At 57.1% G+C, this 24,756-nt stretch overlaps 2 protein-coding genes across 6 annotated transcripts in view; both read left to right on the forward strand.

Moving 5' to 3' along the window:
• PARP10 (poly(ADP-ribose) polymerase family member 10) overlaps positions 1-8,250 on the forward strand; it is a 40,719-nt gene extending 32,469 nt beyond the window's left edge. Inside the window, exons 1-10 of one of the 2 annotated variants that reach the window (XM_069599587.1) lie at positions 1,244-1,714; positions 1,792-2,046; positions 2,118-2,354; positions 2,430-3,010; positions 3,132-3,353; positions 3,472-3,568; positions 3,758-4,399; positions 4,488-4,621; positions 7,398-7,569; positions 7,659-8,250. In XM_069599587.1, coding sequence (XP_069455688.1) covers positions 1,537-1,714; positions 1,792-2,046; positions 2,118-2,354; positions 2,430-3,010; positions 3,132-3,353; positions 3,472-3,568; positions 3,758-4,399; positions 4,488-4,621; positions 7,398-7,569; positions 7,659-8,005 — 2,865 coding nt within the window. In that variant the 5' untranslated portion in view covers positions 1,244-1,536 and the 3' untranslated portion in view covers positions 8,006-8,250. Of the gene's footprint in view, positions 1-1,243; positions 1,715-1,791; positions 2,047-2,117; positions 2,355-2,429; positions 3,011-3,131; positions 3,354-3,471; positions 3,569-3,757; positions 4,400-4,487; positions 4,622-7,397; positions 7,570-7,658 lie in introns of those variants that run through there. The other variant, XM_069599588.1, reaches the window with a different exon arrangement.
• Positions 8,210-24,756, forward strand: part of PLEC (plectin) — a 54,132-nt gene continuing 37,585 nt past the window's right edge. The window contains exons 1-2 of one of the 4 annotated variants that reach the window (XM_069599522.1): positions 8,210-8,680; positions 9,902-10,100. In XM_069599522.1, the coding sequence (XP_069455623.1) occupies positions 9,908-10,100 (193 nt within the window). In that variant the 5' untranslated portion in view covers positions 8,210-8,680; positions 9,902-9,907. Of the gene's footprint in view, positions 8,681-9,901; positions 10,101-11,498; positions 11,760-24,756 lie in introns of those variants that run through there. The other 3 variants (XM_069599521.1, XM_069599526.1, XM_069599536.1) reach the window with 3 other exon arrangements.

Genomic DNA, 24,756 nt, shown 5'->3' on the forward strand with positions numbered 1-24,756 from the left:
CTTGACTACATGGACCTTTGTTGACAATGAGTTCCATGAGAAGACAAAGCATAGAGCAGGCAGCGGTGACTTCAGGTTTTGTACAACTAGAAGTTAATACAATTTGAGGGTCCTTTTTTAAAGAAAAAAACTAAAAATGACAAAAGTGAAGCTGAGGTCAGGGCTTTAGGAGGGTCCTTGAAGACTTTTAAGTTCAAGTTAAACCTGCCACCAAGAACCTAGCAAGGTGAGTTGGGGGGAGGGGTGGCCAGGTGGCTCTGTGGGAAAGGCTGGTCTAGAAGAGGGAAGGGCCAGTACAAAGGTGTCAGGGAGGGAGGGTCTGCTGCACTGGATGACGGAGCGCGGGGGATACAGGGGCATTCAGCCAGCAGGGACTGGGGCCTGGTCAGTACAGCCTGACAGGTCTTCCAAACGACTTTGGCTTCATCATGGTCCAATCTCTAGCAGCTGTTGGTGTGACTTTTAAGGCCCTCTGTTGAGGTTGGACAGTGTGATAGGGCAGGAGTGGCAGAGAGAGATCAGTTCAGAAGTCAGACACGTGATCTAGACGAGAGATGACAGGCTCGGACCAGGGTGGGGGCAGCTCAGGGTACAGACTGGACAGGCCCTCAATCCCTTGCAGAAGTAGCAGGGGTTAAGGGGAGTTTTTGTGGCTGAGGGCTAAGTGGGAGGTGGGGGTGGAGAGCACTGTGGGCACAACTCTTCCAGAGGCTGGAAGCCAATGAATACGGGCACCAGGGAAGGGGTGACTGGATGGCAAGAGGGAGTGTGGGTTCTAAAGGTGCAGCCGGGCGAGAGGCATGGCAGTGCCTTGGGCCAGCAGTGATGGGGACGGGACGTACCCCTCCAGGGTCAGGAGCTGAGCTGCTCGCCTTCGCCAGGTGGGAGGTCGGCCACCTTTGAGTTGTTGAAGGGTGAGTGCAGGTGCAGGCACCAAGGTTGCTGGGGAGAGTCGAAAGCCAGCCTCAGGCAGACCCAAAGTCTCTGCAGTGGGGGAAGGGAACACAGAGGCTTGAGGTCTTTGAGTTGGGGGCAATGACTCAAGAACCCCGGCGTATTTACCAGGGAGGGTGATTGGCCGTCTTGAGGTTCACAGGGAAGGGCCAGTGGGAGTGGAGGACCTCCAGGGGCCACTCCCCCCATCCTGCAGCCACTGGGCTGGGGTGGGACAGACGACAAGCGGACGGGACTGGTGGGCGGAGGGCCGGAGGGGCGGGGCGGGGGCGGGGCTGGAACATCCTGCAGGAGGAGCCTGAAGAGGGAAGCACCTGAAAGGCCACACTCGCGCAGCACTGCTCGCTCCTCCCTTCCTGCAACAGTTTCGCTTTTGCTTTCCTGTCCCAGGGTGTGGGGAGGGAGTCCTGGCTGAAGGCCCGGGTTGGGGCAGCTCAGGCTGGGGTCGGGGAGCGTAAGTGGGGGGATGTAGGTCGCCTGCACAGTGAAGGGGACCTCAGGGAACGCTACCAAGGGACCCGGGCTGCGTGAGGTGGAACGGTGGGGCTGCTGCCTACCCCCTCTTCTGGCCCCAGGGTGGCGATGGGAGAGGCGGAGTTGGAGGCGGGAGCGGCAGTGGAGCTCAGTGGTCTGCCCCCCAGCGTCCCAGACGAGCTGCTCACGCTCTACTTCGAGAACCGGCGAAGCTCTGGGGGTGGGCCTCTGGCGAGTTGGCAGAGACTCGGCCGCGGGGGCATCCTCACCTTTGAGGAGCCTGCAGGTGAGGGACCGACGGAAAGGGACAGCCTGGGCCCCTCTGGCCGCTGGCCCTGACCAGCACGCTCCCCTTGCCCGCAGATGCCGCGAGGGTCCTGGCCTGGCCAGAGCACACTCTGCAGGGGGCTAGGCTGAGCCTGCGGCCAGCCCCACCACGCGCCTCTGCGCGCCTGCTGCTCCAAGGATTGCCTCCTGGCACCACACCCCAGCTCCTGGAGCAGTACGTCCAAGCTCTGCTTTGTGCCGCCGGGCACCCGGAGCAGCCTTGCCACACTTTGGCCAGTCCCCGACCAGATCGTGCCCTGGTGCAACTGCCCAAGCCCCTTTCTGAGGCAGGTAAGAGGCGGGATTGGGGCGGCCTGCCTGTTAGGGGAGGCACCCTGTGCTGACTTGCATCCTCCCCGCAGAAGCTGGCGTCCTGGAGGTGCACGCCCAGGCCCTGGGCCTGGAGGGGGCTGAGGTCTCCCTGGCCTGGGTGCCCCAGGCCCGGGCAGTGCGTGTGGTAGGAGGTGACCCCCCTGCAGACCTGCTGCTGCTGGAGCTGTACCTGGAGAATGAGCGCCGCAGCGGCGGGGGGCCACTGGAGGGCATGCGCAGCCTCCCAGGGCACCTGGGCACCGTGGTCTCCTTCCAGCACTGGAGGGGTGAGTGGGGCAGGACAGGGCTGTTCCCTACCATGGCTTGGAGCCCTGATGACCTGTTCTTTCCCTTCTTCCAAGTGGCCGAGCGGGTGCTGCAGCGGGACCACCAGCTGCAGGGCTCACAGCTGAACCTTGTCCCCCACTACGATGTCCTGGAGCCTGAGGAGCTCACTGAGGATGCCGGCGGAGGGAGCCACCCAGGCAACTTGGGGCCTGGGGCCCCCAGGCACATTCTCCAGGAGGCAGGAGGACCAGCAAGGGCACAGCATTATGCTGGGGATGTCACACTGGGCTCTGAGGAGGCGCCAGGGCAGTCAGGAGCTTCTCTGAGCACAGGCCCTTGTTTGGACAGCTCGTTGCTGGCACGGGCCAGGCCAGTCAGCTCAGGGTCTTCAGAAGAGGAGGGACCGGGGAGCCCAAGGACTGTGGGGTCTCCGGACCCAGTGGAGATCGCCACGCGCTCTTCAGAGCAGGTGGCGTCAGTGGGCTTGGGGCCCGCGGGGTCACCGAGGCAGGAGGGCCTGGTGGAGACGGTGCTGGCAATGGAGCCGGGAGCAATGCGCTTCATTCAGCTCTATCATGAGGACCTTCTCGCCGGCCTCGGAGACGGAGACGTGGCTCTCTTCCCGCTTGAGGGCTCAGATACGACTGGATTCCGGGTAAGCAGCCCCTGAGGAGTCCTCACCTTTAATCCTCCTCTGCTACTGGGGGCTCTGGGTGCCTTTCCTGTGCCCTAAACTTGCCAACTGCCCCCCCCACCCCCGCCCCACGGTCCTGCAGCTCTGTGGAGCCCTGGCCCCGTGCCGGGCAGCCGAGGAGTTTCTGCAAAGTCTGCTGGGTAGCGTTAGCTGTCACATGCTAAGCCTGAAGCACCCAGGCAGTGCCAGGTTCCTGCTGAGCCCAGAGGGGCAGCACGTTCTCCGGGAGCTGGAGGCACGGTTCCAGTGCGTCTTCGGGACAGAACATCTGGCTGGGGCCGTCCTGGACATGGATCTGGAAGAGGTGGACATGGAACCTGCCCCGCCCTCCCCTTGTTCCCCCCACCAGGCGCTGCCTCCACCCTTGCTCAGACGCCTTGGGGGGCAGGTGTCCTGGGAGCCTTGACACTTTCTCCCAACAGGTGGGCCCCACTGAGGCCCTGCAGGCCCTCCCTGGCCTCTCTTCCACCCCGTGGCCTCCAGACGATCCGGACAGTGACCAGGAGAACTCAGGCCTGGGTAGGGATCCCTGAGGCCCCGGGACATCCCGCAGCCCTTTCTTGACCTCTGGCAGCTCTGTGCTGCTCTGCACTGTGCCCATCGGCTGAGCAGATACCCTCCAACCCCTGTCTCCATCTTCCTCCCGGCCCCTGACTGCCCGTCCTGGCTGGGCTCGACCCTTGACCGGGTGCCTCTCCCTGCCCCCAGAGGAGGTCCGAGAGCTGCTGGCCACCCTGGAGGGCCTGGATGGTGAAGACTGGCTGCCGCTGGAGCTAGGGGAGGAGGAGCCTGAGGGGCAGCCAGAAGAGGAGGTGACACCCCCCAGGTCTGGGGAGGGGCCCTCGGCCCCCAGCACCAGAGAGTCTGGGCGGCTGCAGGAGGAAGCCGAGCTACAGCTGGCGCTCTACCGGTCCCTGCAGCCGCGAGGCCAGGGAGCCGAGCAGGAGGAGGCTGCGCTGCAGCAGGCCCTGGCCCTCTCCCTGCTGGAGCCGCCCCCCCTGAGAGGGGAGCAGGAGCTCCTCTGGGGCCAGGGCCCGGGTGGCTGGGCCCAGCTGGAGGTGCACGCCTCCTTTGAGCGGGATATGGACGAGCTGGACCGGGCCCTGGAGGCTGCCTTGGAGGTGCACATCAGGGAGGAGCTGGTGGAGGCCCCAGGCTGCGTGCTGCCTGCGGAGCTGTGCACCCGCCTGGAGCGGTGCCATGGTGTGAGTGTTGCTCTGCGCGGTGGCCACATCGTCCTCCGCGGCTTTGGGGTCCAGCCTACCCACGCGGCCCGCCACCTGGCAGCACTGCTGGCTGGCCCCCGGGATCAGAGCTTGGCCTTTCCCTTGGCGGCTTCCGGCTCCACGCGTGAGTCCGCAGGCTGGGAGGGGGTGAGGAAGGCAGGGGCCACCGGTGCCCTGGGCAAGGCCTACAGCCTTTTTCCTTCCTGCCTCAGTGCCACAGCAGAGGCCAAAGGAGCCGCTGGGCAGGCTGGAGCGTCTCGCTGAGAGCAGCAGTGAGTTCCAGGCGGTGGTGCAGGCTTTCTGTGACACACTGGACACAGCCCACAGCAGGATCTGCGTGGTGCGGGTGAGGCCACTCTGTCTTGCCGCCTCTGGTCTCTGGACTCCTGGCACATTTTGCTTGCAGAGCCCGTGGCCAGGGAGACAGAAAGCTGTGGAGGTTGGGGGTCCCAGCCCGGGTCCCCACTCTGCCAGTGACAGTCAGGTGCAGAGCGTGGGGTGCTGGCACCATCTCGTGGCTTCTCTGAGGATTGCTCCTTCCCCAGACTGCACCTCTGGGGGCTCCCCTGCCCTCCATGGGGGTGGCTCCAGCAAGAAGAGGGCTGGCTGCAGCCTCCTCCTGCATTCACTTGTAAAAACTGGCAGCTCTGAGTATGGTCTCGTTGCCGAAAAGGCTGGGAACTACTAGTAGGGGGCCAGAAGGAAGGAAAAGGAGGCTGAGAAGGAGAGGCTGCAAGGCAGTGGGGTGGATGATGGAGGCAGTGGCGTCCCGAGGGCCGGTGGGGTCAGAAGGAAGGGCTGAGGAGGAAGCTGAGCCAGGCTGGTTGACTCTGTGAGAGCAGTGCCCAGAGACAGGATAACTGAGCATGAGCTGGGCTGCACGCTCAAAGGCCAAGGGGCCGGAATCTGGGGCCAGCCGAGAGCTGGGAAGCCAGGCGGCCCCTTTGACTCTTGAGGCACCGAGCTGTGGGTGGGTGGGCCTGGGGTGGGGTAGCAGCATCAGCAGCCTGGATCTGGTCGGAAATGCAGAAGCCCAGGCCTTCCCCAGCCCTGGCCTGGTCAGCCAGCAGCAGCACCACTGCTCTCCTGGTTCTCCTGCTGTAACTCCACAGGGAGGACTCTGCTTCCATTTCTGGACTTAGCAGCCATCACCCCTGCCCTTTGCAGAGGACAGACCTCCTGCACTCGGGCCCCAGGCTCCTCTTGAGGTTCAGCTGGTTGCCTGTGCAACTTCTTCCAGCAGGACCTCTGTGACTCACGTGGTCCGCTTGAGTCTTTTCTCCACTTAATTTTAGAGACTGTCTCTTGTCTCCCTCCAGAGAAGATGTGGAGAATGGACTTCCCTTTTCCCCGTCATTTCTTCCCTCTTCCATCTCACATTTGGTCAGTGACATTATTTTTATGTTGACAAGGTTGACAAACCAACATCATCATCTGACTGTCATGAAGCTCCATGCTTGGGCCATCAGTTCAGTTCAGTCGCTCAGTCGTGTTCAACTGTGTGACCCCATGGACTGCAGCATGTCAGGCTTCCCAGTCCATCACCAACTCCCGGAGCTTGCTTAAACTCATGTTTGGGCCTTAGGTTGATCAATATGATAATGAAAAAATATTTACCACTGGACCAGAGAGGGCAAAGGGGAAGGAAAAACCTAGTTATTAAAACCATGTTGCCTGAAAGAGAATATTCTAGGAGTCAAGGGCAAATGGCCATTAATTTCATTTACTCTCTGCATTTTTCTTTGGTGCTTGGCTACTGAGTTTCTCCTGGTGACTCCGTCACCCTCTTGCATAGTTTCCTTTTCTGTTTAGTAGAAGTATCTCCTTGAGTGAGTAGTAAACACATTGGACTTTTAAATTTATTTTGCCTTTTGCAACTACAACTTGATATTGATATTTTTTCAAACAAAACATGCTGTGTTTATTAAAATATTTCTATGAACTTAAGCACAGCTGATTCTTATGTGCCTTAATCTGTCCTTATTTTGTTTGCACCATAAATAGTGTGGCTGGGTATAGCAATCAGGATGAAAATATATTTTCCTTCAGATGTTTGGAAGACTTAACTCTTTTTCTTTCCTTCTCAAAAATTTTTTTTTCTTGGAAAGGTTAGAAAAAAACCCAACAAAACCCTTCTGTGGCCTCTTAGCATACAGTATTAGTGGTGAGAAGCCCAGTATGAGAATGTGAGATTTTTTCCACTTTTGTATATCGACTTTGGTGTGTGTGTGTGTGTGTGTGTGTGTGTGTGTGTAGTCTTGCTGAGTTTCCTTTCACTTTGAAGGCTGATGTTTTCCCAGCAGGTAGGGGCCATGGGTGTGCCTTTCCCATCGTCCTTGGCATTTCTTTCCATCTGAAGATGCCACCTTCAGCTCAGAGAAACTGTCTTCCATCAAGCCCTTATTTGCTCCCGTCACATCTGGCGTCTTGTGGAGTTCCTACTACTGAGATCTTAGACTTCCCGGCCCCTCTCCCACATCAGTCCTCTCATAGTTCCCAAGTCTTTCTTTAGCTCTGCACTGAGTCACTTCCTGATCTCTATCTTCATCTTATTATTTAGCTTACCCACTGGATGCAGTTCAGCAATTCCATGCTTAATGTAAGAACACTCTAATTTTCAGACTGTTTCTTTTTCACAGTAGGTAACCTTGTTTCATGGATACAATATTATTTTGCATCCTTCTGAAGTGAGGAGAATTTCTTAAGAAACTTTTTGGGTCCCTGAGTCGGCTCCTCCTGGTTGACTACCAGGTCGGTCACCAGGTCTCCCATCACTGGGAAGTCCGGGATATCTCCTGGCATTGAGGGTGAAGTCCTGCCTGCAGTGCAGGCACCGGGCTCAGCCTCTCTCTGTAGAGGCATGGCTGTGGGTGCTGGGTTTTGGTTAGTGGATGGGTTGTCCACCTGCAGCCCCCTCGGAAGCCCTCCAGTGCCACTTGGGGCCCTGTGGAGGTGGTGAAGGTCAGCCTCCTGTGGGCTACTAAGTAGAGCATGGCAGGAGCTGTGAGGTCTCCCCAGGCTCTGAACTCCTCCAAGAGGGCTCTTTGGGGCTCAGCCCTGCTGGGTGGCCGAGGCACAAGTAGCCTGGCTCTGACTGATCCCACCCCGACCCCCTGCCTCAGGTGGAGCGCGTGCTACACCCACTGCTGCAGCAGCAGTACGAGCTGCACCGGAAGCGCCTGGAGCAGTGCTGTGAGCGGCCGGTCGAGCAGGTCCTGTACCACGGCACGGCGGTGCCCACCGTCCCCGACATCTGCGCGCACGGCTTCAACCGCAGCTTCTGCGGCCGCAATGGTGAGGCCTGGGTCCCTGCGGGGGCGGAGGCTCTGCTCCCTGGAACCACCCTGACCGCCCCCCCAACCCCGTGCATTACCCCCCCGCAGGTGCGCTCTATGGACAGGGCGTGTACTTCGCCAAGCGTGCCTCCCTGTCGGTGCTGGACCGCTACTCGCCCCCCGATGCCGAGGGTCACAAGGCAGTGTTCGTGGCACGGGTGCTGACCGGTGACTACGGGCAGGGCCAGCGCGGGCTGCGGGCACCCCCTCCGCGGCCCGCCGGGCACGCGCTCCTGCGCTATGACAGCGCGGTGGACTGCCTCCACCGGCCCAGCATCTTCGTCATCTTCCACGACACCCAGGCGCTGCCCACCCACCTCATCACTTGCAAGCACAAGTCCCGGTTTCTCCCCGAAGACGCCCCTGCGCCCCTGAGCACCTCCCCAGCCACCTGACCCTAGAGGCCCCCCTCGGCCCGGCCTCCCGCTCCCTATTGCCCCGCACAGCCCTACCGCCCCGCCTCCTGTCGTGGTGCTGTGTCCCCCCCTTGGGCAGGGTTCCCCCCACCCCGGCTTGGGCCGGGCCGACCACCAGGGGTCAGCAGAGCCCGGGTGGAGGGTGGCCGGGCCAGACCTCGCCCGAGCGCGACTGTGTCGTTTGAATAAATGTGCCTGTGAAACCTGGCGGGGGCCCTGCTGGAGCTCTGGGTCCGACCTCTGTTTTGAGGGTGGCTAGGGGCGGGGCCGAGGCAGAGCCGCAGCGACTGGGGGGCGGAGGCCGACCCGGCGCGCCCCCGAGCGACCCCGCGTCGCCCTAGTGTCACGCACGCTCCCCTAACGGCGTCGCCTTGGCGACGGGCGGCCCTCTGCGCGCGGGGAGTGAGCTGTGCCCGGCGGCGGAGGCGGGGTGGGGGGCGCTGTCCCAGAGCAGCCGCGCTGGCGCTCCGGCCCCGCCGCCACGGGGAGCCCTGGCCCCGCAAGCACTCGGGCGCCAGGACCGCACGGGCGGCGCTCGGTTAGGGGCCGGGGCGGGGCTCTGGGCTCGCCCCGCCCGCACAGCCTGCGCAGCTTTCCCGGCACCGGCAGTCCGGCCGCACCGGCCGAGCCCAGCGGAGCTGAGCCATCGCGCAGGTAAGACCTGGGCCCGGACGAGGAGGCGCGCGGCGGGCGGGAGCCGCGGGATGGGGTGGGGGCAGCCCGGAACCAGAGGCTGCGTCGAGGCCCTTCCTCCCTCGGGAGGATGCCACCTCCGCGCGCGGAGACTGCGGAACTGGACGGGCGGTGCCCGGGGTGTGGGCAGGAAAGGCTGCGGCGGGGCGCCGGTCGGGGGGCTGGCCGGGAGGCAGGGTGCGGAGGGGCTGTGCAGTGTGGGACCGGCCGGGGTGGAGCGGCCCCCAGCTCGGTGCCCGGCGTCTCCTCCCAGCACAGAGCCCACATTGTGCCCCCGCGCCAGCTCAGCCCCGCCAGGACGGAGCCCCGTTCACCTGCACGCCCGCGCGTGGGGCCCGGGCGCTGAGGGGCGTGCGCGCGTCGGTGCCGGTGCGCTTCTGCGGCCCCGGCTGGGCGTGTGCGTGCTGCGCAGGGCGGGCTGCTGGAGCGGCGGCCCAGGCTCCCTCCCAGCCTCCCTGCAGCAGAGCTCCTGCGGCCCACGCCGATGCGGCTTCAGCTATTTATAGGGCTTCACTGCGGAGACCGAGGTGGGGCTGCGCTGGGGTGGGGTAAGGCGACGGGGAGCCCTGTTGGCTCGGACAGCTTGGAGGTAGAGCTAACGTCGCCGGCTTGAGGTCTGGGTCCTTCCCTGAAGGCCTCTGAGGGGAGGGGCAGCAACCAGTGGTTCCCCATGGCCTGTCTTGTTTGCTGATCGGAGGATTAGGGGAGACAGGGTCCAGGTTTGGCACAGAGGAGCCAGAGGCCGGTGTCGGTGTGATGGGGTGGAGGTTGGAATCAGTGGCCTCTGAGGGGGTGAGCCCCTGGGCAATGGTCTGGAGGGGCCAGTGTTTGGGTGACTAAGACAAGGGAGAGGCAGTGAGTGTTGGGGGGTGTCAGTATCTCAGTGCTGCAAGGAGTGAGGTCAGTGTCTTGGGTGGGGGGCGGGGGTCACTGTGTGGGTGTCTGAAGGATGAGCTGGAGAGGTGAGGCCAACCGTGGTTGTCGGGAGAGGGTGGTCCGTCCTGTCGGGGTTGAGAGGGTTCAGCGTGTGGACGAGGCAGGACGTAGGAGCGGTGTGGGTGTCAGTGTCCAGGTGACAGGGCGCCTGTGGTGGGTCCCTGTTTAGGTTAAGAATGTGTAGGTCAGTGTGGGGCAGTGTGCCCCCATACGTAGAGGTGTGATCCCCTCCTGCTTTCTCTCCAGGAGGCCATGTCGGGCGAGGACCAGGAGGTTCGGGCAGTGGTTGAGGATGGCTCCAACGGGGGCAGTGGCTCGCCCAGCCCTGGGGACACACTGCCCTGGAACCTGGAGAAAACCCAGCGGAGCCGGCGAGGTGGAGGTGGCCCCGGAGGAAATGGGAGTGTCCTGGACCCTGCCGAAAGAGCAGTCATCCGCATTGCAGGTAACGCTCAGGAACTCGGCCTGTCCGGTTCATCAGCTCTCACCCGTTGGCTGAGCCCCTGCTGTGTGTTCTGCGCGGGGCTTCTGGAGTCGGAGAAGAGGCCCGGGGCGGCTTGCAGGGCGGAGCGGGCCTCTCCGTCCCGAGTGACTGCGGGCAGCACAGCGCCACCTGCTGGCCGCGCCCGGTCAGCTGCACGAGGCCGGAGGTGGAGCTTGCGGAGGGCGCCTTGCCGCTCTCAGGAGGAGCCCTCAGGCCCCAGTGATGGTGACACTTCCTTAGGTTGCTGGGGCAGAGCCGCCTCCCAGGGAGTAGAAGCATGTAGGGGCAGGACAGGAGGGACCACCTGGTTGGTGGAGCCCCAGACCCTCCCTGAGCCAAGATCCGGCTGGCCTCCAGTAGCTGCCATCCTGGAGGAGAAAGGGGAAGGTCCGGGGCAAGGACCCTGACCTTGTGGGCTGGCAGCAGACAGCGGCTGCGCCCTCTGGGAATTAGGTGACGGCTGGTGCTGCGAAGGGAGGAGCCAGCTGGGGGTCTCCAGGTCAGCCACGTGGGCAGGACAGAATGATGATGAGGGGGTGGAGGGGGGCGCGGCGGGCAGCACCCCTGCAGGAGGCCGACGTGGGTGGGAAGAGGCCAGGAATCCCAGTGCTGGGCGGGACGGTGTAGGCTGCAGCGAGGGACGTTGTGGGTGGGAGCACAGGGACAGCTTGTGGGGGTGTGGGGAGCTGGAGGGTGCCGCTGCCCGGGGCCTTGTGGGCGCGGCTGGACCGCGGTCTTTTTCACATGTCACATCTGGATGCGAAGGAACGAGGCCCTCTCACTCGAGGGAAGGTGAATCCTGAATGTGCTACCGCAGCCCGGACCCCGGCGCTGTCAGCGCCCCCACCCCATCCCTCCGTGCCGTCCCGCGAGCCCTGGAAGCCAGGGGCTTCTGGACACGGGGTGCGCAGCGTTTGCAGCTGGAGGAACGCTGCCGGGGCGTTCCGGGGGAGGGCGTTTCTCAGCCCTGGGAGACGGGGCTTGCCAATCTGATGGGTGGCAAGGACATTGTCTTTTAAAAAAATCATATTTTCTTCTGTACATTCCTGATTTCAGTCCTTTTATTCGTAATTTTTAAATTTTCTTTTTAGCTTAAGAATTTCATACCGAAAACACTTGATCTCCCAGGTTGCAAGGGAAAGCTTCTCGGTAGCGGCGGCGGGCGCGGAAGCGGGTGGGCGCGCCAGGGGCGGCCAGGTGAGCTCGCTGGGTCTGGCGGCCAGCGAGGAAGGGGGCCCCTGCCAGGCCAGGCACGCAGATTTCGGGACGTCGTTGGGCAGGCGACCGGGTCGGGGGCGGGAAGGGGGTTTGCGCCCCGCCGGGAGGAGCGCGGGGCGGAGACTAGGAGCCTCCGACGCCGGGAGGCGCCGGGGCTCGCGGCCGCCGCTCCCCCGGGCCCCGCCCGCCCGTGGGGCATCCTGGGTGCGGGGCGGGGCGGGGGCGGCTCCTTTAAGCGGCGCGCGCGGCTGCAGGGGCCGAGTGGCCGCCGGGGACTGGAAGCCCGCTCTGCGCCGCAGCGCCTGGCTTGTCCCGCGCCCGCCGCCGCCATGGCCGCCCTGCCGCCGCCCGACGAGCAGGACTTCATCCAGGCCTACGAGGAGGTGCGCGAGAAGTACAAAGGTACGGCCGCGGCCCCCGCCCACCCTGCGGGCTGCCTGCCGGCCGACTGGCCGGCCCTGACAGGTCCTCCGGCCCGGCAGTCCGGCCTCTGACACCTCGTCTGCGGGGGTCGTCCCGATCAGAGCCCAGACCCCCGGCTCACCCCTCAGCCTCACTCGACCGGCGCGGCCGCCGGCAGCGCGCTCGGCAGAGCCCGGTGGTCATGCCCTTAATAGGGCATGGTGCGGCGCGGGCGGGTGGAGTGGGCCGCCCTGGCCAGTGTCCTGTGTCCGGCGTCCGTGCACAGCAGACACGTGGGTCAGTCTAAGCTGTCCCCTACCCCTCGGCTGGGCGCGTCCTCCAGGAGCGCGAGTGGCCGCCTCTGTCTGGCAGTGGGTCGCATAGCTGCTGTCTTTCCTCACCTCCCCAAATTGGTGAGCACCTAGACTGCTGCCCAGCCTTGGCAGGGACCCTGTGATGCCCCTTTACTGTCCGCTGGGGAGCAGCTGTGGGCTGGGGAAGTCGGGTCAGCCCCCTCTTCCTCTCTACAGGGGTCCACTCTGGGGCTTTGGCAGACCTCTGCCCCTGCTCCACCGGCCAGGGGCCCCTGGGTCTGCCCAGGCCTCACTGCTGTCCGCTGCCCGCAGCCCAGCTGCCTGGGGCGTGAGCTCTGAGTAGGCATGGGCGCAGCCCTGGCCCCTGGCCCACAGAGGCTCAGCAAGGGTCGAGGTGGGGCGCTGGGCAGCGCTCAGCCAGAGCAGGTCCCAGCCCACACGGCTGGTTAGGCTGGCTCTGACCCCAAGGGCAGTTCAGGGAGAGAGGTCCTGCTGGGACCTTGCCTGGAGCCCTGGGCAGCCACTGTCCACCCACTGACCTCACCCAGGCAGGGGAGGTTTCACCAGGCCCTAGGCTCATCTCTGCTGGGCGGTCGTCCACTCATGGCTGTCCAGGCCCTGGCCGGGTAGATGTGCTGAGTGCTTCCCCCACCAGCACTGTGGCCGACCTGCTTGCTTCTGTGACCAGTCGCTTGGGCTGGAGACACTGCTGTGACTGTGAGCTCCTGAGCCTGCAGGGAGGGAAGGTGCATCTTGGGCAGGCTAGCCTGGCCCAGGGGCGTCTGTCTGGACACGTCCAGGGCAGGGGGCAGCCGCCCACCTGGGCCGCAGCCCTCCTGGCAGGCCCCAGGACGGAACTGTTCATGAATTGGCCGCTCTGAAGGAAGTGGGGACGCCGCACAGAACGAACAGCGCTCTGTCCAGCACCTTCCCGTGTGGCTCCAGAGCCCGTCAGGAGGTCAGGCTGGAGTGTCCAGGCCTGAGAAGCCCTGGCCTGCTGCTCCCTGGGGTGGTGCCCATCTCTCAGGAGTGAGGCCTGACAGGACCCTGTGGGCTTCTAGGACTGGCCTCGAGCTGCCTTGGCCGTACCTGTTCTGGCTGGCCTGGTTGCTGCACGCGGGTGCAGGGTGCCTTCCTGAGGTGGCCAGTGCCGTGGCTCAGCTCTGATTGCGGCATGGGCCTGGGGCGGCTGAGAGCAGCGAACTGGGGGAGCAGGTGTGGGGGCTGCTGGTTGGGGTAGGGAAGGCTTCTGGGGGACCTGAGTCCCTCAGCTCCTGGCTTGAGCCATGGGAATGGGCAGGGGGCTGGGCTGGGCCCCGGCTGGTCAGGGCCACGGCCAAGGCCCGAGGATGGTTTCAAGGAGGCAGAAGAGGCTGGGCTGTGGGCTGCAGGCCTGACGGCTGTGAGCCCCTCGGACCCATGGAAGCCTGAGGTCCTGGCCCATCCGCCCCTGGCGTGGAGTGCTGCTCACTGCGGAGAAGAGGGGTAAGGCTGGAGAGACAGGAAGGAAGCAGGGGTTCCCCTCTGGGGGCGCAGTGAGCACTAACATGCTCGGCCCTCAGGGACTCCTGCCCAGCTCTGCACACCCGCTTCTGGTCACTCTGGCCGGGGAGGGCCTGGTGCCGCCTACCTTGCCTCATCCCCGCTGGCATTCGCCCTGCCCCCACCCTTGCCCTGTTTGCCCTCTTGGATGCACCTTCCCATCTGCCTCCAGAATCCAGCCTCTGCAGTGACCTTCGTGCCCTCCCTGGACCCCGGGGCACCTCCCTGTCCACACTGGACCTCACAGTCCACACTGGATGTGTCACTCCCCTGGAAATCCCCCACGCTCCCGCTCCCCGCAGCGTCCTGCTCCTCCCAGGGCCTTCTCCACTTCCTGTCTGCCGGACCCTGGCTCCAGGGCAGATCCCCACAGGGCTGGAGAGCCAGGCGGGGCTGGGGGAGGCTGCAGAGGCCTGTGGTCTCTGTGGGAGGGCAGGGAGGGGGAGTTCAGATGATGCAGGCCAGGCTGTGGGGGGAAGGTATATGGTGAAAGAGCCCCCCAAAGCCCCGTGGCGGCCCTTTGCATGCGGGTCCAGAGGCCTGTCCAGGCAGATGGGACACAGAGTCCAGGACAGGGAGTAGGTGGTCCAGCCAGGAGGGTCTGGGCAGCCTGTAGAGAGTTCAAGGCTGTGTCTCGGGGAGCCTCAGTGTGGATGGGGGGAGGGGGGCTGGAGGGTGCCTACCAAGCTACTGCCGTGGTCCTGGAGGGGGCACGGACATGGAGCGGGGAGAGCAGAGGTGAGCAATGTCGGCAGGGGTGTTTGTGGGGGCAGGTCCTCCAGGCAGGGCTGGGGTAGGGGGTCTGCTGGAGGCACCCCCAGGAGACCGTCGGCTTAGAGAGGGTGGCGCTAGGAGGCAGCGACAATGGTGTGGGGAGTGTCCTTGAGTTCGAAGGACGTGTGCCTGGCTGGTGGGGTTCCCTCACCTCCCTGTCTGGCCCATCACGTGTCCCACCCTGTCCCATCCTGGGCTCGGCTACCTGTGTCCCTGGCACCAGCCCCAGGCTCTCAGCCAGGACTCAGGGCGCTTGCAGGGTGAACAGGTGATCGCATGGGGTGTCATCTTTGGTGGCCAGAACTCAGTGGGCAGGATTGGGGTCTGGCAGTTATTTGGGGCTCATTGGAGAGGGCTTTTGGTCTGTTTATGGTCAAAAGCTAAAAACAGACAGAAAAGCACTATGAGAATATAAAGAAAAAAAGTGAAAGTCTCACTTTGGGTCCCTAGTCTCACTGGCTGGGGTGACCATAGTGTGTGTGTGAGTGAGAGAGAGAGAGAGAGAGAAAAACAGAGAGAGAATTCAGTGATTTTAGCAAATTAATAGACTTGTGAAGTCATTCGCACCATTGATTTCAGAACATTTACAGTCCCCAGCCCCTGGCAAACACTGATCTACTTTAGGTCTCTGTGGATTTGCCTGTGTAGGACATTTCACATTAATGGAATCATCCAGCTTTGTGTCTGGTTTCTTTCATGTGGTGTAATATTTCTCCCATGTCATAGTGCGTGGTTCTTCATTCCTTTTTATGGCGGTATGATATTCCGTGGTGTGGATAGACTACGTTTGGTTTACCTCTTTCTAGGGTGATGGGTCTGGGGGCTGTTTCCACCTTTGGCTATTGTGAATATGCTGCTGTGAACACTTGTCTGCTGGTTTTTGTGTGGATGTATGTGCTTATCTCTCTTGGGTATATACCAAGGAGTGGAATTGCTGGAACATGTGTTAATTCTATATTTAACGGTTTGAAGGACTGCCAGATTGCTTTGCAAAGCAGCTGCACGGTTTTGTGATCCCATGAGCAGCGTGTGAGGTGTCCAGTCTCTCCACATCCTCACCAGCACTTATTATCTGCTATTAGGGATCCCCGGGTAGCTCAGACGGTAAAGTGTCTGCTTGCAATGTGGGAGACCCCGGTTTGATCCCTGGGTGGGGAAGATCCTCTGGAGATGGAAATGGCAACCCACTCCAGTATTCTTTCCTGGAAAATTCCATGGGTGGAGGAGCCTGGTAGGCTACAGTCCATGGGTCACAAAGAGTTGAACACGACTGAGCGACTTCACTTTTGATTATAGCCATTCAATCCTAGTGGGTGTGAAGTGGTTTCTCTTGATTTTGATTTGCATTTCCTGATGATGTTGAGCATCTTTTCTTCTGCATATTGGTTATTTCTGTGTCTTCTTTTGAGAAGTGTCTGTTGAGAGACTTTATCTGTGTTTACCTTGTTTTTTTTTTCTTTTTATTATTGAGTTGTTAGTGTTCTTCATGTATTCTAGATCTAAGTCCCTTATCAGAGGATTTGCAAAAATATTCTCTGATTCTATGGGTTGTCTTTTATTTTTTTGATGATATTCTTTGAAGCACAAGAGATTTTAACAAGTCCAATTTATCTATTTTTTTCTTGGTTGCTATGCTTTTGGTGTCATATCTAAGAAACTGTTGCCTATTTCAAAGTTACGAAGATTTATATGTATGTTTTCTTCCAAGAGTTTTATAGTTTTTGCTCTTACATTTTGTTCTTTTATCTATTTTGATTTTTTGAATATGGCATGTGGTAGTGGTCCAACTTTATTCCTTTTTTTTTTTTTTGCCACACAGTTTGCTGATTCTTTGTTCCCAAACCAGGGATCAAAGCCAGGGCCCCTGCAGTGAGAGCGCTGAGTCCCAACCACTGGACCTCCAGGGAAGTCCCCCAACTTTACTCTTTTGTTTGTGGATATCCAGTTGTCCCAGCACCATTCACTGAAAAGATTCTTCTTCCCCCACTGAATGGTCTTGGCACCCTCATGCTTTTTAATGGATACAGTACCAAGCATTCCATTATGTGGAAGTACCTCACCTTATTTATCTGGTCCCTTTACATTTGGACAGTTCAGTTCAGTTCAGTCGCTTAGTTGTGTCCGAATCTTTGCGACCTCGTGAACCGCAGCATACCAGGCCTCCCTGTCCATCACCAACTGCTGGAGTCCACCCAAACCCATGTCCATCGAGTTGGTGATGCCATCCAGCCATCTCATCCTCTGTCGTCCCCTTCTCCTCCTGCATGCAGTCTTTCCCAGCATCAGGGTCTTTTCCAGTGAGTCAGCTCTTAGCATGAGGTGGCCAAAGGATTGGAATTTCAGCTTCAACATCAGTCCTTCCAATGAACACCCAGGACTGATCTGCTTTAGGATGGACTGGTTGGATCTCTTGCTGTCCAAGGGACTCTCAAAAGAGTCTTCTCCAACACCACAGCTCAAAAGCATCAATTCTTCGGTGCTCAGCTTTCTTTATAGTCCAACTCTCACATCCATACATGACCACTGGAAAAACCATAGCCTTGACTAGACGGACCTTTGTGGACAAAATAATGTCTCTGCTTTTTAATATGCTGTCTAGGTTGGTCATAACTTTCCTTCCAAGCAGTAAATGTCTTTTAATTTCATGGCTGGCAGTCACCATCTGCAGTGATTTTGGAGCCCAGAAAAATAAAGTCTGACACTGTTTCCACTGTTTCCCCTTCTATTTCCCATGAAGTGATGGGACCAGATGCCATGATCTTCGTTTTCTGAATGTTGAGCTTTAAGGCACTTTTTCACTCTCCTCTTTGACTTTCATCAAGAGGCTCTTTAGTTCTTCTTCACTTTCTGCCATAAAGATGGTGTCATCTGCATATCTGAGGTTATTGATATTTCTCCTGGCAATCTTGATTCCAGCTTGTACTTCCTCCAGCCCAGCATTTCTCATGATGTACTCTGCATATAAGTTAAATAAGCAGGGTGACAATATACATCCTTGACGTACTCCTTTTCCTATTTGGAACCAGTCTGTTCCATGTCCAGTTCTAACTGTTGCTTCCTGACCTGCATACAGGTTTCTCAAGAGGCAGGTCAGGTGGTCTGGTATTCCCATCTCCTTCAGAATTTTCCACAGTTTAGTGTGATCCACACAGTCAAAGGCTTTGGCATAGTCAATAAAGCAGAAACAGATGTTTTTCTGAAACTCTCTTGCTTTTTTGATGATCCAATAGATGTTGTCAATTTGATCTCTGGTTCCTCTGCCTTTTCTAAAACCAACTTGAACACCTGGAAGTTCACGGTTCACGTATTGCTAAAGCCTGGTTTGGAGAATTTTGAGCATTACTTTACTAGTGTGTGAGATGAGTGCAATTGTTTGGGCCTATCATTAAAAGTGATTGTATTTTGGGACTTCCTTGGTGCTCGGTCCAGTGATTAAGAGTCCGCCTTCTAATGCTGGGGACTCGAGTTCGATCCTTGGTTGGGGAGCTAGGACCCCACATGCCATGGGGCAACTAAGCCTATCCACCACAGCAAAGATCCTGAGCTCTGCCACTGAGACCTGATGCAGCCAAATAAATGAAGAAATATTTTACAAAATGATTGTATTTCTAATTTGGCCCCTGGTGTAGATGACCCAACAGGGCTTTCTCCCCTTGTCTCTTCCTCTCCCCTCCTCCAGGGGAGCTTGGGTCATGAATTAGCTGGGGAAGGGTCTTCCCAGCTGGATGGTCAGCGCTTGGCAGGGACTGTTCCTGCTGCCCTAGGGCCAGGAAGGAGGAGGGGGCATCTGCTACCCATATGCATCCTGGGGTGGGGTGCATCCGGAGCCCGTGCTGCAGGGAGGAAGGGCCTGGAAGGACCCCAGAGGCTGGGAGATCTTGGGCAGGCTGGTGGTCAGGTGGGCCGGGGGCAGCATGGGGGCTGGGGGCCGTGGAGTGGGGAAGGCGTAGCTGGGGGGTTCTACCCCCTGCTTTGGGTTCCTGTCGCTGCCGTAACAAATCGCCACAGTCTGGGTGGCTTAAAACAACAGAGGTTTTCTCTCACAGTTCGGCAGGGCCGAGCGCCCCCAGAAGCTTTGGGGCAGGTTACTTTCTGGCCCCCCTATCTTCCAGTGGCTGCATCCCTGCAATGTCGCCTCCATCTTCAGCATGGCCTCCCTTGCATCTTCTCTTCTGTCTCTTGTAAGGACACTTAAGACTGGACTTAGGTCTTCCTGATAGTCTAGGATGATCTCATTGCAAGAATCTTAACTAAGTTACAACTGCAAAGACCCTGTTTCCAAAAGTACCTTTCACGGTTTCTGTCTGTTTTTGGAGCCACCATTCAGTGCACTGCCACCTGCCTTCTGAAATTCATGTCTGTTATGTGCAAAAGACATTTGCCTCTCCCAGCATCCCCAAGAGTCTTACAGCCACAACACTCAGTCCAAAATCTCACCTAAATCTCACCCAAAGCCCCACGTCTCATCTAAGTTGTCTATATCAGGTATAGGTAAGATTCTGCATACGGTCCACACTGGGGTGAAACCCATCTCAATTTGTGGACCTGTGAGCTAGAAATCGAGTTGTATACTTCCAAAATATAATGTTGGAGAGGCATAGAGTAGACAGCTCCATTACCAAAAGGAGGAAGAAAAGATAAAAGGGTCACCAGTCCCCAGCAGGGCAAGTTCCAATATGGCTGAAGGCCTGAGAACACCTATCTGGGGCTTGATGCTTTGCTCTCTGTACCTTCTTCTCTGCCGGCCTCTGTCTCTGGGCCCAAGGCTCTGCCCTTGGAGTCATCTTTTGCTTAAAAAAAAAAATTCTATTTATTTATTAGACTGCTCTGGCTTAGTTGCAGAATGTGGGATCTAGTTCCCTGACCAGGGATCGAACCTGTATTCTCTGCATTGAGAGCTGGGAGTCTTAGACTCGGGACCACCAGGGAAGTCATGATTTTTCCCTTGATGGGTGGCATATGTTTGAAGCTGAGTAGCTGCTCTGTTGCCCCATTTCCTGCCTGCAGAACCCCTGAATTCCAGCATCTTTCCTTCATCCTCTTCCATCCAAGCTGGCAGTGTTTCTGCTGATACAGCACCCTTTTTGACCGTGTGGGTCTCCCGTGTATGTCACAGGGACCCATGCCATCAGGGAGGAGGCTCCTCCTTCCCAGGAGGCCCCTCTCTGAGCCCAGCTTGTGCTGAGATGTTTGGATCTGCTAGTCAGACATCAGCTCTTTTCAGAGGACGACTGTCCAGTCACGTCGTTGGCTCTCTCTCCTCACAGCGAGACTCCCTGCAGCCGCCTCTCCTGAACCTGGGTGGGCGTGAAGTTCCTGGGTCACCAGCACAGGCTGTCTTCCTGTTTCACAGTTCCTTCCACGATTGGTGTCTTTCCTCCTGAACTTTCCTGTAAGGAACAGATAAAAGCCAGGTCACATCTCCCACACTTGGCTTGGACACCTTCTTAGCTAAAGATGCAAGTTCATCTCTTGCAAGTTCTACTTTGCACCTGACACTGGAACTCAGTTCAGCCAAGTTTTTTGCTGTGTTTAATAAGGATCACCTTTCCTCCAGCTTCCGGTGATTTGTGCTCAAGGCAATCTAGGCTTTTTCTACCATACTCAAGTTCTCAAGCCTCTTCTGTTACCCAGTTCCAAAACCAGTGCCACGCTTTTAGACATTTGTCTCTCCTGGTAAAAATATCTTCATTAGTTTCCTGTGTCTGCCATAACAGATGACCACAAACGGGTGGGCCGGAACAGCAGAAACTTCCTCTCCCCTCTGGAGGCTAGAAGGCCAAAGTCAAGGTGTTGTCATGGCACTGGCTTCTCTGGAGGCTCCAGGGAAGACCCTGCCTGCCTCTGCCTCTTCCAGGGTCTGGTGGCTGTGGTGTGCCCTGTGGCAGCATCCTTGCAGCCTCTGCCCCTTCTTCACAGGCCTGTCCTCTGGGGATCTCTTTTCTGCCTCTTATAAGGGCACTGTCATTAGATTTAGGTTCCACCCAGATATGCCAGGGTGATTTCGTCCTGATATCCTGAACTTAATCACATCTGCAAAGACCCAATTTCCACTTCAGGTCACAGTCACGGGCACTGGGGGTCTCTACATGAGCACACCATCTGGGGCTGCTGGTCAGCGCCTTCCCTCCAGGTTGCCTGCAGTTGGTGATTGGTGTTCCGTAAAACCTCCACAGCTTTATGTTTTATGCTTGTTTTTAAGAAAAACGTGCACAGTATTTTATAGTATAATTTAGTTTATGTATAACTTTGTAATCTAGTATTGTGAAGTATTTAGGTGCAAACATAATTGCGGTTTTGGACTCTGAATTTTAAATCATTATAACTAAGATCAAACACATCTTTATTAATCAAAATAGGAACCATTACAATCAACACATTTTTGCCAACAAGAAATAAGTTTATTTCTATAGTGTAAAAATCCATGCTTCGGGATTCAGTGAACTCTTGGAAAGCATTTTCTGCCTCCTTCTGGCTGTGGTAGCGTTTTCCCTGCAAAAAGTTGTCAAGATGCTTGAAGAAGTGGTAGTTGGTTGGTGAGAGGTCAGGTGAATACAGAGGATGAGGCAAAACTTTGTAGCCCAATTCATTCAACTTTTGAAGCTTGGTTGGTTGTGTGATGTGCAGTTGGGTTTTGTCATGGAGGAGGCTTGGGCCCTCTTTGTTGACCAGTGCTGGCTGTGGGTGTTGCAGTTTTCAGGGCATCTCATCGATTTGCTGAGCATACTTCTCAGATATAATGGTTTTGCTGGGATTCAGAAAGCTGTAGTAGATCACATGGGTAGAAGACCACCAGTCTCTACCATGACTTTTTTCTGGTGCAAGTTTGGCTTTGGAAAGTGCTTTGGCGCATCTTCCTAGGCCAACCACTGAGCTGGTTGTTGCCAGTTGTCATATAAAATCCACTATTTGTCACTCGTTACAATCTGATCAAGAAATAGTTTGTTGTTGTTGCCTAGAATAAGAGAAGATAATGTTTCAAAATGAGGACTTTTTAAATTTGCGATCAGCTCACGCGTGTTAAGTCAGCTCAAGAGACACCCACTCATTCAGTTTTTTCACCTTTCCAATTTGCTTCAAATGCTGAACGACCTTAGAATGGTGAACATTAAGTTCTTTGACAACTTCTCGTGTAGTTGTAAGAGGATCAGCTTTGATGATCTGGCTCTCAGTTGGTCGTTGTCGTTGTCAACCTCCGATGGCTGGCCACTACGCTCCTCATCTTCAAGGCTCTCATCTCCTTTGCAAAACTTCTTGAACCACCACTGCTAACCACTGTATGTCGGTTAGCAGTTCCTGGGCCGAATGGGTTGTTGATGTGGTCTCCTCTGCTTTACAACCCATTTTTAACGCAAATAAGAAAATTGCTCCAATTTGCTTTTTGTCTAACTTCATTTCCATAGTCTAAAATACAGATAAACAGCAAGTAATATGTTACTAGCAGAAAAACAAAAAGGGAGAAATGCGCATTAACACGATGTATAGCATAGTCACATTTATTTAAGAAGGTATTCCAATATCAAACAGCAAATGTCAACAGTGCAAAAAGTGCAATTACTGTTGCACCAACCTAGTGTTTTAGACACGTGTAACTTCTTTTTATTTAATGTTACAACAAATATGATCCTTCTATGACATGAGTTCGTGATTTGCATGGTAATCATATCCTCTTTATTTTGTGCTATTTATGTTTTTGTGTGGCAGGTGTACTAAGGGACAGAACGCACACGAGGCGTGTCTCGGGCAAGGGGAGTGGGTCCTGCACCGCTGTGGCATGTCAGCGGTCAGCGGAGGAGCGTGCCTGGGCTCAGGCACACATACCACCTGCTGGTCTCAGCACCGCCTCACTGTTGTGTCCTTGGGCAGCTTCCCGCTCAGGACTGCATCCTATTGAAACTGATCTCCTCCCATGGAACAGTAGGTTTGGTCTAGTTCAGCTTTTTTGCTGCTGGAAACTGCTGCATAGCAGAGCTGTGTTGCTGGATCATGTGTGTCTATGGCTATTGTTAGAAATGGAATTTCTGGGTCAAACCAGCAAGATTTAAGCTCCAGCTGCACCACGGTGCCGTTTTTTGTTTTTTGTTTTTTCACCTATCAGATTGGCAAAATTCCAGAACCCCGGTTTCTGGATTGTATTAGTGAAATGGTGGGAACCAGGCCAGTGAAAATGTCTATCAGGCCTAAAAACCGCAGTGCGTGAAACAGCAGAGGATGAGGGCAGCACCTGAGGGAGGGTGGGTGTAGACCTGCAGCGGGGGACCTCCTGACAGTGCAGGCAAAGGGTCACTTTTTGTGTTGAAAGGGGGAAAACCAAGAATCGTGTTTGTATTTACTTGACTTTTCCCCATAAAGAAATTTCAGAGATTTGAAGAGGAAGCCAGTCCTGACTGTGAGTCGCATACTGTGTGCAGGGCAGGGAGGGGACAAGATGGGGGCACTTTTCCCTGTGTCTGGGGAATAATTCCTATTCAAACACAATATTTTTACAAGGTCCTAAGGTGTCTGCTCTGGAGTAGGAAATAGTAACCCCCTCCAGTATTCTTGCCTGGAAAATTCCATGGAGAGAGGAGCCTGGCGGGCTACAGTCCAAGGAGTCGCAGAGTCAGACACGACTGAGCGACTAACAACACACAAAAGGTTGTCTGCCAGGTTCTGCAGTGCCTGAGAGGGCTCACTACCCCCCTGCCTACCTTGCACCCCGAGTCAGGGCTGCAGACAAACAGCAGCACCACGCCGATCTGATATGCAGTCACGTGAGCAGGTAAACGAGGCAATTATTAACAGAGTTGGCGTGCGGGGCCGGCGTGCCTGTCAGGAGCGCAGCTCTAGCTCAGGCGCAGTGTCCTGCGGGGTCAGACCCCTGCACTGGGAATGTGAATCTGCTGTGGATCTGGGTCTTTCTTTGTGCTTTTGGAACTTTATCCATTTAAGTCCTGACAGATTTTTATCAGTCCGTGCCAGAGAAGTTTATATCGTGCACTGCGAATGCAGGGTTTCTCCCACCCTCTTTTGCTAACTCTCCATTGTTAGCCTATAAGAAATCTCTCCAGTCTTTCGAAGGATGTTGCAAGCTGGCTGTCCTAGTGGGCGCCTTGTTGGTTCTGACGGGTGGTCGACGGTGCTGGTTTAGGTGCTGAGGAGGCAAAGGACACTTGTCATCACTCTGTGGTCAGAGTGGCGTGTATACGGTTTCCTTTCCTCATAGGCCTGGATCCACCTCGCCAGCAGCTGAGCCTGGAGGCTCGCTCTGGCCTCTGGCCGTGTGGCTTTGGGGACATCCCAGCCACCGTGCCGAGTTCTATCGCCCAGCTGCTCCTGCTTCCGGTACTTCCCACAGGGGAGGCCTCTGGGGCAGTGTCACCGTCAGACTCAGATGGAAGTCTGGTCTCCTGTTAACAGCTGGCCTTCCCCATCCATGGTTCAGCCACTGGGCACTTTAGTAATTTAAGGTTCAAAAAGTAAAACTTGAATTTGCTGTGGATGGTCTTTACATAGGATTTACATTGTAGTCACAGTTATCTATGTGCTCCCAGTGGCTCTGGCTCAGACAGTAAAGAATCCGCATGAGTGCAGGAGACCAAGGTTTGGTCCCTGGCTCGGGAAGATCCCCTGGAGGAGGAAATGGCAACCCACTCCAGTATTCTTGCTTGGGAAATCCCATGGACAGAGGAGCTTGGCAGGCTAGTCCGTGGGGTTACAAGGAGTTGAACATGACTGAAGCGACTGACACTATTCATGTAGCACTTGCTCTGTATTAGCCTATATGTAAACACTACTTCAGTTTTTATAAGGGACTTGAGCATCCAAGAATTTGAGTGTTGGCTGGAGTTCTGGCACCAGTTCCCCTCGGACCCTGAGGGACCCCTGGACCTCCTTTCCCAATTTATTGGGCCACTTTGTAAAAATCAGAAATCTCAGTCAGTTTTCATGAATTGTCAGCAATTTTGAGATTGATACATAGGTTTTCTCCTTTAATCTATTACTGAGGTGAACCTGTTACTAGAGTGCTCTGTGTGATTACAGGGGAACCCTACATAGTAGAAGCCGTCTGTGGCTATCACCTGCCAACCAATCACTAGTGAGCTGCTGCAGGGCAGGCTGTCCCCGGGTGGGTGCAGTGTGAAGCTGGGGAGCGCTGGTGGGGAACAGGGACTTGAGGGCAGGGAGGGCCTTGGGAGCAGCGGTGGTCTGGCTGGCAGGCGGGGTGTGTGGGGGTGGGGTCCTCCTTGCCTCTGGCCCAGGGCCACACCTGCCAGGGTCTCAGGAGACTCGGGGGGCACTTTGTCCCAGACAGAAGGGCTGGGAAGGAGGGGGCCTGGCTGTGGTGGAGGAGCTCAGCTCAGGTCCCAAGGACCACAGGGGTGTGA

Source organism: Ovis canadensis, chromosome 9, assembly GCF_042477335.2.
Source record: "Ovis canadensis isolate MfBH-ARS-UI-01 breed Bighorn chromosome 9, ARS-UI_OviCan_v2, whole genome shotgun sequence".
Classification (NCBI taxonomy): domain Eukaryota; kingdom Metazoa; phylum Chordata; class Mammalia; order Artiodactyla; family Bovidae; genus Ovis; species Ovis canadensis.